At 37.5% G+C, this 11,817-nt stretch overlaps 4 protein-coding genes across 7 annotated transcripts; 2 read left to right on the top strand and 2 right to left on the bottom strand.

Annotated features, from left to right (window-relative positions):
* Nucleotides 1-815: 815 nt before the first annotated feature.
* LOC123319312 lies at nt 816-1,498 on the bottom strand. Its single transcript, XM_044906208.1, has one exon. The coding sequence runs from the start codon at nt 1,395-1,397 to the stop codon at nt 1,077-1,079; it is 321 nt and encodes a 106-aa protein (XP_044762143.1). The 5' UTR covers nt 1,398-1,498; the 3' UTR covers nt 816-1,076.
* Nucleotides 1,499-2,469: 971 nt separating this feature from the next.
* On the top strand, nt 2,470-4,241 carry LOC123319309. 2 transcript variants are annotated; one of them, XM_044906206.1, is made up of 3 exons: nt 2,470-2,870; nt 3,397-3,803; nt 3,872-4,241. In XM_044906206.1, the coding sequence occupies exons 1-2, from the start codon at nt 2,738-2,740 to the stop codon at nt 3,753-3,755; spliced, it is 492 nt and encodes a 163-aa protein (XP_044762141.1). In that variant the 5' UTR covers nt 2,470-2,737; the 3' UTR covers nt 3,756-3,803; nt 3,872-4,241. The 2 variants fall into 2 exon arrangements, with proteins under 2 accessions (XP_044762141.1, XP_044762140.1); XM_044906205.1 differs by having other exon boundaries at nt 3,397-4,241.
* Nucleotides 4,242-5,315: 1,074 nt separating this feature from the next.
* On the top strand, nt 5,316-6,681 carry LOC123318416. Its single transcript, XM_044905028.1, has 2 exons — nt 5,316-5,944; nt 6,272-6,681. Exons 1-2 carry the CDS (start codon nt 5,743-5,745, stop codon nt 6,679-6,681), a joined length of 612 nt encoding a protein of 203 aa, XP_044760963.1. The 5' UTR covers nt 5,316-5,742.
* A 761-nt stretch (nt 6,682-7,442) lies between these two features.
* LOC123318902 (acyl-CoA Delta-9 desaturase-like) lies at nt 7,443-10,498 on the bottom strand. Of its 3 annotated transcripts, none has more exons than XM_044905681.1 (5): nt 10,380-10,498; nt 8,936-9,237; nt 8,541-8,877; nt 8,301-8,486; nt 7,443-8,180 (listed from the first exon to the last, which is right to left on the bottom strand). In XM_044905681.1, exons 2-5 carry the CDS (start codon nt 9,231-9,233, stop codon nt 7,796-7,798), a joined length of 1,206 nt encoding a protein of 401 aa, XP_044761616.1. In that variant the 5' UTR covers nt 9,234-9,237; nt 10,380-10,498; the 3' UTR covers nt 7,443-7,795. The 3 variants fall into 3 exon arrangements, with proteins under 3 accessions (XP_044761616.1, XP_044761615.1, XP_044761614.1); XM_044905680.1 differs by lacking the exon at nt 10,380-10,498 and adding an exon at nt 9,759-9,913; XM_044905679.1 differs by lacking the exon at nt 10,380-10,498 and adding an exon at nt 9,666-9,826.
* Between the last annotated feature and the right edge of the window lie 1,319 nt (nt 10,499-11,817).

Below are 11,817 nucleotides of genomic sequence, written 5' to 3'. Positions count from 1 at the left end.
CATTATCTAATAACGGCTTGGTTTGGTTTCCGACCACCTTCATCAGAGAGTAATTGAGTACAGAGTTCTCATCTCGTTGTTTGCAAATTGAGTGAAAAGAGAAGATTTGTCGAGCCATCTGCTAGATCTGTGTGAAATATGGCGAAGAATTGGGTATTCAGAATGATTTAACAATGACAATGTAATGATTTCAACGTTCATTCGAGCATTGTACTAGGAAATCCTAATAACAGAACCATCATAGTTTGAAAACCCGAAAAAAATAGTAGTAGTATTCTACCAGCATATTATCATGGCTATTTTTCAAACGAATGACGTTCAGTCCACCAAATAAAACGAAGTCTTGCTCAGTAAATCCAAGTGATTAATAAGCTAGTAGAATACTCTGTGCTCTATCCACCATTGTGAAAAGATTATTTTTTCTAAAATATCTCACTCGTTTTCAATGATATCTGTATTCATTCATTTCAATATCTCTATGTTGAGAGCCCATACATCACAAGTGATTAATGAATGTTTGATAGACACTCAGTGAATAATGGTTAATTATTATTAATCACAAGTGATTTATGAATGTCATAATGCTAAAAAGTTCAGAATCATAATTTAGTCACTAATGAAATATTTAATTTGATGCTAGAAGCGTGTTGTTATTGAGATCAAATGATAGTCAGTAGTAGGTATTGCCCTTTTATTCATTTTTATTTTAATAGAATAGCTTCAATTCAACATCTACATCTATTAAGGCTTGAATTTAGTTTAGGCTTGGGTGAGTTTAGGTACTGTAAGAAATTAAATAAGATAAAAACATGAAATATAGAGAAACATAAAAAATATATTTCGGACAGTTCGACGAATAAAACGTTTATATAATTTTTTTATAAATGAAAGGAAAGACAACAAAAACTTCGTGACGAATCATACACAATCAGTAACACACATAAATTGATGTCACATTTTTCTGTCAATTTTCAATTTGAACTACTTCCGTCTCTCCACATAAATACATATGTGTCAGAAATGAAAATTAATAGTTATATTTTTTGATTTATTCTTTACACCTCTTAAATTTATTGTCATTCTTCTTCGTACGCCATCAAGAAACTTCTAACCATACTCCTCTTCTCGATATTTCTCTCTTCGATGCCGGATATTCGCCCGTCTAGTTCTTGTATATCTTTGTTTATTTCTCTGTTTTGTTTAGACAGAAACTCATCGTAGTATCTCAGTCTCATCAGGTCCAATTGGAGCTCCATCTGATCGGACTCTATCTCCTTCAGATCCTCCGCGGTTTGTTCGATCATCCTTTCTATCACTTCTGTAGAACCCTCGTTTTTCGGGGAATTTTCACCCCTTGGACAATCTTGGGACTCTTTTTCCACGTCCGCTTTGCTCATTTTTCAACTTTCTCGATTCATTTCCTTTGTGTATTCATCAAATTTGATTTCGTCAATTCATAGTTGAGTGTTTTTCGACGGTGAAATATTTTATTATTCCAACATTATAACGAGGAAAAGTGGAAGCATGTGTGTATGTGTTGATATTTAATGAAAAACATCGCACATTCGTATTGCTGATATTTAACCAGCGTGATATATACGACGTCTCACCAGAAAACGTTGCTGATTTTCAGTAATTATTCTTCATTCTTTCCGAAGACTTCACTCGTCGAATATTCATCCAGTATTTCGGTTTTTTCCCTGGATTTAGTGAATAATGGCCCATAAATCACAAGTGATTAATGAATTTTGAGATTATTTCGCAGCAATAAATCCAATAGTGTCGCAAGCAAGGGCTCAAATGATGGACGAATAATATAGTGTCTTCAAGGTGTTTATAATTTTCACGAACGTATAAAAATAATATATCACCGTATCACCTCAAGAAGAAACGTTAATCATTTTACCGTTTCTGCTTAATCTGTTGCCTGAAAAAATTGGCTATTGTCGGAGATCTTTCAGGAAGTTCGATTTTAGTGTTACTTCTGACCACTATATTAACCTTGGTGCATCAATATCATTAGGAGTAATCATTGCGGTGCAAGTTTTCAGATCGGTGCTTCATTTCCTCGTGTTCAGCCATGATCATAGGTATTAATTACAGACATTTTTCGATCTTCAGCATTGAAAGGGTGGAAAATAATGAAGGTGTTGATTGAACGGTTTTAGAGCGATTATAAAGATGTGAATTACGTATTCGAATCTTAAAGATTTCCAGTTATTCTCTTCATACCATTCTTTTCCACTTCAGGCTTCGATCTACTTGGAGATGAGAGTTATTACTTATGTAGGTATTCATTTTAACCCGAATGAACATATTTCTGAAATATCTGTTAGTTTAGCTTGCTTCTAGAAGCCTCGAAATATGGTCTAATTTACGTTGAAATTTCAGATATATCTAACGGTTTAAAAAAATTTCACTGGTACTATTAAGCTTCTGAAAAGGATGTTGCATATTTCGTTAAAAAAAAATGAATGGATCCAACTAGTATTTTTCCAAATGTGAATTAGATCAGCGATCGATCCAAAACGAATCCAGTTCATATTTTGTGTGTTCCGAATTTTCCCCATCGATCATTACAAGCGATACAGCTATCAGGTCAACCGAAACAATTCAACTGTCTCCTAGACATACGTGATCGAAATTTTGATCGATTTTGATCCGAGTTTATATCATGCACAAACGGCAGACTTATCGACCAGTAGACGTTTGGTGTCTGTGCGGGCGTAGATAGAAGATGGGGAAAATGAAGTTTTGCGCCTTGTTCGTTATCGTTTTTTGCTTTTGTTGTACCTCAGCTGCTCCGAGCGAAACGGTAGTGAAAAATGAAGAAGAAAACGTTGAAATTGGTAGAGAATTGATCGAACAAGGTAATGATTATAATTGTGTCCTTTGTCCTCAGATAATTCGAACATTTTCTCAACTCCGGTTTAGTATCTTGTTGTATTTTTAATAGATGTTTCAAAAATATGGAAGATTCGGTTTAAATGCCGAAAGTGGGTTACATGTCAGTAATAAAATGCGGTCAAGAATAATATAATCAAATCACGGCTCAGTGTAGCGGATGTATATTTAGGAAATGAAAATTATAATGTTAAATCGGATTCCAAATCAACGCCGAAGTTCGTATGAGAAGTAATAAACTTATAGAGGGAAAGGAGGACATCGTATACCTAGTATACCATTATTATATTATATTTCATTAAAATTTGCCCATACGTATTCATTCCTAGCACTCGTTGTTCATCTCTAGGACTGGGGACTTGTAGAAAAGCGTAAAATTAGAATTAAGCCCAATTTTCTCCCAAGGTGCAAAGATTCAAACATTTCTAGAAATTTTGGCCGAGTTAAGACGTTTTTCTTGTACCATTTCATTTTTTTTTCAACCACCCTCAGGTCGCACCTTCGTGCATCACGCAGTGAAGAGGTTCATGATCATTCTGCCGGCGATCTTCTTCAAGTTGGGCATAGCCTTCACGCTCCTCCTGATCGTCACCCTTGTGGCCGTGAACAACGGTTTCATCGGCTTCCTCCTGCTGGTCGTCGGCATGAGCAGCGTGCTGGCCCGTCTTCAGGAAGCCAGGAGACCCCCTCCGGTGGTACCTTATATCCAGTCGATACCGACCGCTTACCACCATCACGGATGGGACAGATCGGACAACCAGGATGGTCAGCAGGCCTCGAAGGGGGTTTACGACCAACAATATGCGCCCAGCGTCGGGTATTACACCAGATATGTGGCGAACGCCTCGTAAAAATTTAGCTATACCGATACTACCACAAATTTTGACGAAATTGTCAGTGTAAGTCGCTAGTTTGTATCATTACATAGTTTCCAGATTGCAAATATGCCAATGACAATCTTTTCCAGAAAGAAATACTTGTTTGTAAGCAATCTGAAGAAAACTAGATTTGAAGAAGCTAGGCGTTACGTTCAAGCACACAATATTAACCTTATTTGAAGCATATATTTCATTTTTTCTTGAAGGCTCGTAAATACATGTGTTCAAATGAAGATTCATCCTGCGGAAAACCAAAGATTAAGATACAGAATACTCGTATAACTATGATTTATAAGGATCAAATCTCTTGACTATTGGAATTGTTAGTCATTCGATATGATTTTTACACGAGTGTAACGATTTCAATGTGTCCATTTAGAAATGTTTACTTATGTCACTTATTTTCACTTGAAATTAACTTATTTCTCATCCTCTTATTTATTTATTTATTTATTGTCATTTCATCACGATTCATTAAAATACTTCTTATGCATATGACGATTTCACTTGAGAAGCCCTACCTTTTTTATTATCTCCTCGTTTCAGGAAATGAACTATTCTTATTTACCACCTTTCTCTGTCTTCTCTTCTCTCTCTTCTTTTCCCTTCTCTTCTCTTCTATCTCTCTTCTCTTTCCTTCTCTCTGTCTTCCCTCTGTTCTTTCTCTTTCTTCACTTCTCTCTCCCCTCTCTTCTCTTCTATCTCTCTTCCCTCTCTTCTCTTTCCTTCTCTCTGTCTTCCCTCCTTTCTCTTCTATCCCACTTCTTTTTTTTTCTCTCTGTCTTCCCTCTCTTCTCTTTTCTCTGTTCTTCACTCTCCCACTTCTCTTCCTTCTCCTCTCTTCTCTCTCCTCTCTTCTCTCTCTCTCTCTTATCTTCTCTTCACTCCCTTCTCTCTTCTCTCTCTCTTATCTTCTCTTCACTCTCTCCTCTCTTTTCTCTCTTATCTTCTCTTCACTGTCTCCTCTCTTCTCTTCACTATCTCTTCTCTTCCCTTCTCTTTGTCTTCCCTCTCTTCTCTTTTCTCTCCCTTCACTTCTCTTCTCTCTCCTCTCTCTTATTTTCTTTTCACTCTATCTCTTCTCTCTCTTACTTTTCTTCACTCCCTCCTCTCTTCTCTCTCTCTCGTCTCTCCTATCCTACTTCTCTTTCTTCCCTCTCCTCTCTGCTCTCCACTCTCCCACTTCTCTTCTCTCTCTCTTATCTTCTCTTCACTGTCTTCACTTTTCTCTCTTCTCTTCTCCTTCTCTCTTCTCTTCTCTTCTCTTCTCTTCTCTTCTCTTCTCTTCTCTCTATTCCCTTTTTCTTTCTTCTCTCTCTCCTCTTCTCTCTCTTTTTTTTTTCTATCCTCTCTAAAGAGATCTTCATAAGAATCTGTCTTTCCAGTTTTTTGCCATTGCTTTTCCCTCTCTTCAATTCTCTCATATTTTCCTCTCCCCCATTTCGACCTTCTCATTTTTGTTCTCCTTTATTATCCTATTTTCTTCCTCGGTTATCCTTTTGTCTTCTCTGCTCTCTTTTTTTCGCCCCCCTCTTCACTTTATGATCGTAATAAAATTGTAGGAATGTCGGAGATTCATCTTCCGTTAGGAAATCTGTCCATTTCCGCCAGTACGTAATTATTTCACGACATTAATTGAGCCTAAAATCGAAAGTCGAGTAGACGCGGATAGTTATATCGGAGCATCCTGTTCGATCGTATAAATGATTCATATCCACAACTAGCATCGTGGAAAAAACGCGCTACAAATCTCGCATAATTACAGAGACGTATCGATGTCTTCAAATATGTGGGCCAACACGGAGAAAAACCGCGTGAAAAAAAATTATTACTCTAACCAAATTCTTAGACCGTCCGTCGTTCGTTTGATTCACCAAACTGCGGTAAAAGTACGCGGAACTGGGGCAAAATAAACCGGACGAAGAAGTCTACCTCATTTACCGGTTATCATTCCACAAGAATGTACACAAGTTATGTGCTCAAAGGCGCTCTTTTTCTTACTGTGATTTTCTGTTCGTTTTGTGCGGATTGTGTCCATGTGAGGCAGAACTGTACGGGCTGTAGGCCGGTTTCCGAAGAAAAATCCAGAAGTTACTTTGCCGATGAGGATGGTCCAGAGGAAACTTTGGAAAATGGAGGAAATCACTATACGGGAAGCACAGGTGAGTACTAAGGCATGTTTGTGTTGAAAAAAGTGTTTTTCCCATCTTTAAGCCAATACACCAAATACAATTCGAAAATACTTTTCTCATTTTATATTTTAGCTTCAGAAATTAGAAATTACAAAGTAGCAATTCTTATTCAACGCTCATTGAAGGGCATATTATTATCCTATACATTTCCAAGGGTTTTTGTTTGAAATAAGAAAAAAATTCATTGAACACTGTCAACAGAGGGTGACTGAAAATGTTGACCATTAAGGCTTATCGATACTCAACCTAAAAGTTATGTATACATGCCTAGAAATATCATGCCTTCCGTCCTTTCAGACAATGACACCATCCCGAATATACAGGACGGACCGGAGAACAACTGGGAGATAAAACTGACAGATACGACGGGCCTGTCGATCAGAAAACACCAGGACGAACTGACCCTACAAATCACCAAGTTATCGGGCTCCGTAGAGGCGAGAAAGAAGAAGATGAGCGTCATGGACGTCATACCGTACTTGATCATACCGGGATTCATATCTGCAGGTATCCTACCCTGGTTGATACCTGGCATGAAGATCGCAGTCATGGGCGTAGCGATGATCAATCAGATGGCCTTTACCTCCAGTCTATTCTCTCTGATACGAGGCTATATTTTCGATACTAGTCAAGAGGACCATATCGTCTACGTCAATCATGGATACGAGAAGTACAAGCATCAGAAGCATGGTCATGGGCATAGGTAGCCCCAGAAGCGAAAAGGATCAAAGGAACATAAACCAAGTGGAAGTTTTTCTCCCAACTGTCAGCAAAGCTCTCTGAGGTGTTTCCCACAGCACTATAGAGCACCTCTACGTCTCATAAAATGACCGCAAAGTATTAGTCAGTATTTATTTCACAAAACATTTAGGTAGGTTTCGGATAAAGATAGTTGTTTTAATTGGGACACCCTGTAGAAGACATTAGACGTGTCAGTATTTTTTGTGATCATAAGTGACCTCAATACAATTCGAAATATAACATTCAATAAAATTATTTGTGTGTTGTTCTATCTTTTTTTTCGTGTGTTTTAATCAATTATGTTTTTCTTCCTTGCGTAATATTTTATTATTTTTGTACTTACTTCAAACACTCTTTTTTTATCGATGCTGATAAATTATTATCAGTGTTTGTTTTTTGATTCATACAGCATTCATCCAGTTTTTGAATTCTGAACGAAGATGTTGTTTTGTCGAACGCAGAAAAATAAACTTTGGTTTATTCAGATGCAATGTACATTTGACTGGTTCCTACGCCATTTTGCAACCGCCAATTAACAAAAATATTTTGGTACACACTTCAAGTGTTTAAATCTCAAGGAACGTGTTTTTTTTATGATAAGTTTGTTTTTTGGTGCAGTTACGCGTTGATACAAGAAATTTCCATCTTAATCAAGTAACTTCGTTAATTTTGTATTCTATAGTTCCTTATTCTAGTTTTTTCGAATGTCTCTAAATAAAAACGTCCCTTGAAATATTAATCTTTATTCGTTTGAACAAAATGGAACATAAATAAAATAATTTAGGAATCAAAATCACCTGCACACGTGGAAAATCGACCGTGGTAACATAAATTAAGAGTAGATTCGTCATTTTGTCTTAACTAAATTGCTTGCACCAATTAAAAATAGCGATAAGATTAACGTAACGTTTTTTCCATCGTCAATAACGATCATAGCCTTAGTTTCGTCAAGGTCTATCGACGTAAGCACCGGATAAATTGAAGGCATTGTTAGAAATCCATCGAGCGTCCTTCCTAACCGTTTGTGAATACTTAGGTGATAAATATTAACGTTAAAGGTACATAAATAAGTCGATATTCTCATCGTTCTGTCAGGTTGTTGGTCTTCAACACGAAATCGACCTCGTCGTCCTTCATGTCCCTGTCGCCCCATCCCCAGAGGTGCTCTCCGTCGTCCAGGTAGCTGTGGTAGCCTTGATACACTTCCTTCTCCTTGGTCGGGGCGTGTCTGCTGCCATCCCCCGTCCTTTTGGCCCTCCTGTCTATCATGTCTTTGGTGGCCGTCTTCAGGTCGTATGCCTGGCCGATGTAGTGCATGAAATCCAGGAAGGCAGTGCTTATGTTCAGCTTGTAGTTGCCCAGTTCCGCCGCTTTGTAATCCCAGGGGAAGACGTGGTGGTAGTTGTGCCAACCCTCGCCTTGGGCTGCTATGGCCACGAAGATGTTTTCGCAAGGCGCGATGTTCCTGAAACATTCAACACTTTAACCAAGGGCTGCTACAATATAGCCTTCAAAGTCTCACAGACAAGGTTAAAACTTCGCAGATTGTATTGTAGAAAACAACAACGATTGGGACAGTACTCACCTATCGTAGGGCTTCATGCCCCAAATGTGAGCTGCACTGTTGACCAACCAGGTGATGTTCAGCGACAAGGTGTACCTCAAAACGCCAGCGACGTACCATGAGATCCAGAAATTCTCGTTCCAAAAGTACCAAGGCACAAAGGTGGGAAAAACGAAGCAGAGTAAAGGCATCAGGAGCAGGTAGTACCTGAAAATAAGTTGAAATTTATTGTTTGATATCAATTAAACCATCTTTACTCACTTCTTCTGGAACATAACCACGGGATCTGCCCTGAGATCGCTCAGATCCACCTGTTTTCCCTTGACGAAGACGTCCCTGTGTTTCTTAATCATCAGCCAGCCTATGTGGGAGAAGAAGAAGCCCCTTCGTGCGTTATGCGGATCTGCGTCTGTGTCCGTGAACTTGTGATGTACCCTGTGGTCTCTCACCCACTCGTAGAGGTGATTCTGAAAAGCCATCGTCTGCATCGTGGCCAAGAAGATGCGTAGGGGTAGTTTCGCCTTGTAGGTTCTATGGGCCCATAACCTGTGGGCTCCGGCTGTTATACCTTGACCGGCGGCCACTGCGACGAAGAACGCTGTAAAAATGGATCGATCAGTGGTACATCTGGGGGATGTTTCGGTTGGTCGACTTACCCCAGAAGAATGTGAGCCAGTGGGCCTTGAACAGGGCGAGATACGCCCCGTAGATGGAGAATACGTGAAGGTAGGCGAAGGCTATGACGTTGCGCCAAACGATACGCCATTTGTAGTCCGGTAAAGGTGCGTATTTGGGGTGTATGGGTTTCCTCTTGACCACACTTTCTGAGTTACCGTCGACTATCTTACCGTTTTTACCGTTGCCGATGATTTGAAGAGGTTCCGCCGATGAGGGCTCGTCTATCATGTCGCCCTTGAAGATGGCCTTAGCGTCTTTCACGACCGTTTGGGACATGGTACTGTAGGGAATGAAGGTACAGATTGAAAATCATTATCTCGAGGAGAAATGCTAAAATATTAGAGGTAGAGGAAGTTTCGGTCCTTTGAAAACAGATGGCCCCACCAAAAAGTCATTTCGAAAGCGTCAGATTCAAAACTGGTTAATGGTGATCGAGAATTATGTCAATTCTTGATAAATACAGTACTGGGAGCAAAAATATTTTGATTATGACGATGCTAACAGGATAAAGTTGAATATTTTACATAATTCAGCAACATTTTCTACAAAACTTGTGAAAATAAAATGATCTTTTTCATCGAAAGACTTGATTGGCAATTTATCACTCCAGGTACTGCACATATAAAGGTCTTATACAAAAAAAATGATTTTCCTATTATAATTATTATATTTTTCTACTGAACAATATTGAAAAAAACCAATTCTTACTGTTTTTTTTTTTTTGTCTACGTCAGTTAGTGAATATTTTTCCGAGCTGCAAACATCTATCTTTACTAATCTATGCGAAAAAACAAAACTCACGGTTTTCTGTCGCGAAAAAATTACTGGGACTGCCCACAACGACAGCTTTCACTAGAATTGTTAATCTGCCACTTATTTCCTTATCGTAAAATTACAGCGTAGGACTGTACCATTATCAATTTTCATTACAATACGTTCGATTGTCTTTTTTACTCGATTTTACGATTTTTCGTTGAAACTGCACATTTTCAATCGATTCATTGTCTTTCGAACAATACCTACTGCGCGAAATTTTTCACTATTAGAATTTTCTCGAATGTAACACGAAAAACAAAAAAAAAATTGATGAATAATTATTAACAGTTTGTGTTTTGATATATAAGAATAAAATCTCGAGACGTTTCCACAGTTTCAAGTTGAAGAATAAAAAAAAATATTAAGCAAGATACAAGCCTAGCTGCTCACAATAGTAGTATTTTTTTAAACGAACTTTGATTCGAGAAAATTTTCAGGTTGAATTATTTTTACAACATGATTCAAATCAAGAAAAAAGCACATAGCTTTTATTGAATTAAGTATAAATATGTGAGAAATGAAATGTAAAAATTTAAAAACTATAATAACAATGAACAAACGTGTAAAATGAGAGAAATTGAAGGAAAAAGATCATAAAAATAGTACCTTTCGATGAATTTTCGACGGACCGATTAAACAGTCCAGAAAGGGGTGAGGAATTTCACAGAAAAGAATTTCGTGAATACGACAGTTTCGAAGATGCTACTAATAATGAAAGTTTGAAGTTTCGAAAATATATTTACCTCGTACCTCCACAGAAAACACAATAATTCTAATTGTTTCGATTGTGATCGAACAAAAAGATGATTTTTATGGATCGGTGAAGATATGATTTATTTTGGCAATTATGTGTAGAATAAATATTGAACCAGAGAAGTCAGGGCCGAATCAGGGAAAAAAATTACGATAGGATTGGATTGAAACTGGGCAGATAGTTGTGAAGTAACGATACGAAGGCTTTAATAAATTTTCCGGGAGATACCATCACTAGACAATGAAAAAATAGTGGAAAAACAGTGATTCCATATCGGTTTTTATCATATTTTTCTCGGGGTTTGGGCGTACCATTTCTCTACGAATCCGGACCTGATTTGTTCGTCCTCATCTGATTTTGAAGATAATGGTCGAAATTAATTCGTATAAATAAACATGAACTCGATCATAATTAAAACAAATATTGCGGATATACGCGATAAATATATTTAAAAACGCAAATAGGGGAAAGTATTTGTAGCTCCTTGAACATTATGATTGTTACCAATGAATTGAGGATTTTTTTTCGATTCATTTTCTCTCGTATCGTCTTAAAGACTGTTCAATCGGGTTTTCAAAGCATCTATATACAGGATGTTTCTTTCCCGCCAAAAATGAGATCTAGCAGTGGTCTAAATCCTTTCCTTTCCACCTTTAGTACAAAAGATTTGAAAAAATAAATACAGTGTCGTATTCCCAGTAAAATCTGCTTATAGAGAGCTCAGGACTCCTATCCAGTCCAAAGGTACAAGAAGCAGCCAAAATGAGGCAATTTGGGATATCCTGTACATCCAAATAAAATGAATTATATCGCTATAAAATAAATTGGGTAATGTTTGTGCGTCTGATGTATGAAAAAAAGTCATTTGTTCTTATCGCTAGTTAATGGATGAGCTAAAGACTTGACAGTAAAATATTCCATTCGTGCGATATGAAAGGATAAGAAAAGATATACGATATATAATTTGAGTGGAAAATTAAAGCGAAAATAATAGAGTTCGAAGGACGAAGATAAAAACGGGGACAATTTTTGACGTTTACAGTATATATAGGGTGGCGTTTGGGAGAACCTATTTCTTTTAGTATGGGCTCGACAGATTTTATCATTGTTCAAGTTATTATTTGATTCGAAATTGAATTATTGTTCGCTTTGTGAACTCCTAAGTCGTCAGGCTTTCTATGCCATATTCGTATGTGAGGATATCATCATTATAATAAGTAACCATTGTCAATACCGCATCATTAAAACAACCGTTTAAATATCGTAAATCAACGGTTGTTGCTATTGTCA

This window comes from Coccinella septempunctata, chromosome 8 (assembly GCF_907165205.1).
Source record: "Coccinella septempunctata chromosome 8, icCocSept1.1, whole genome shotgun sequence".
NCBI lineage: Eukaryota > Metazoa > Arthropoda > Insecta > Coleoptera > Coccinellidae > Coccinella > Coccinella septempunctata.
The sequence above is the reverse complement of the archived record's forward strand: the minus strand, read 5'-3'. Positions and strand labels throughout refer to the sequence as shown.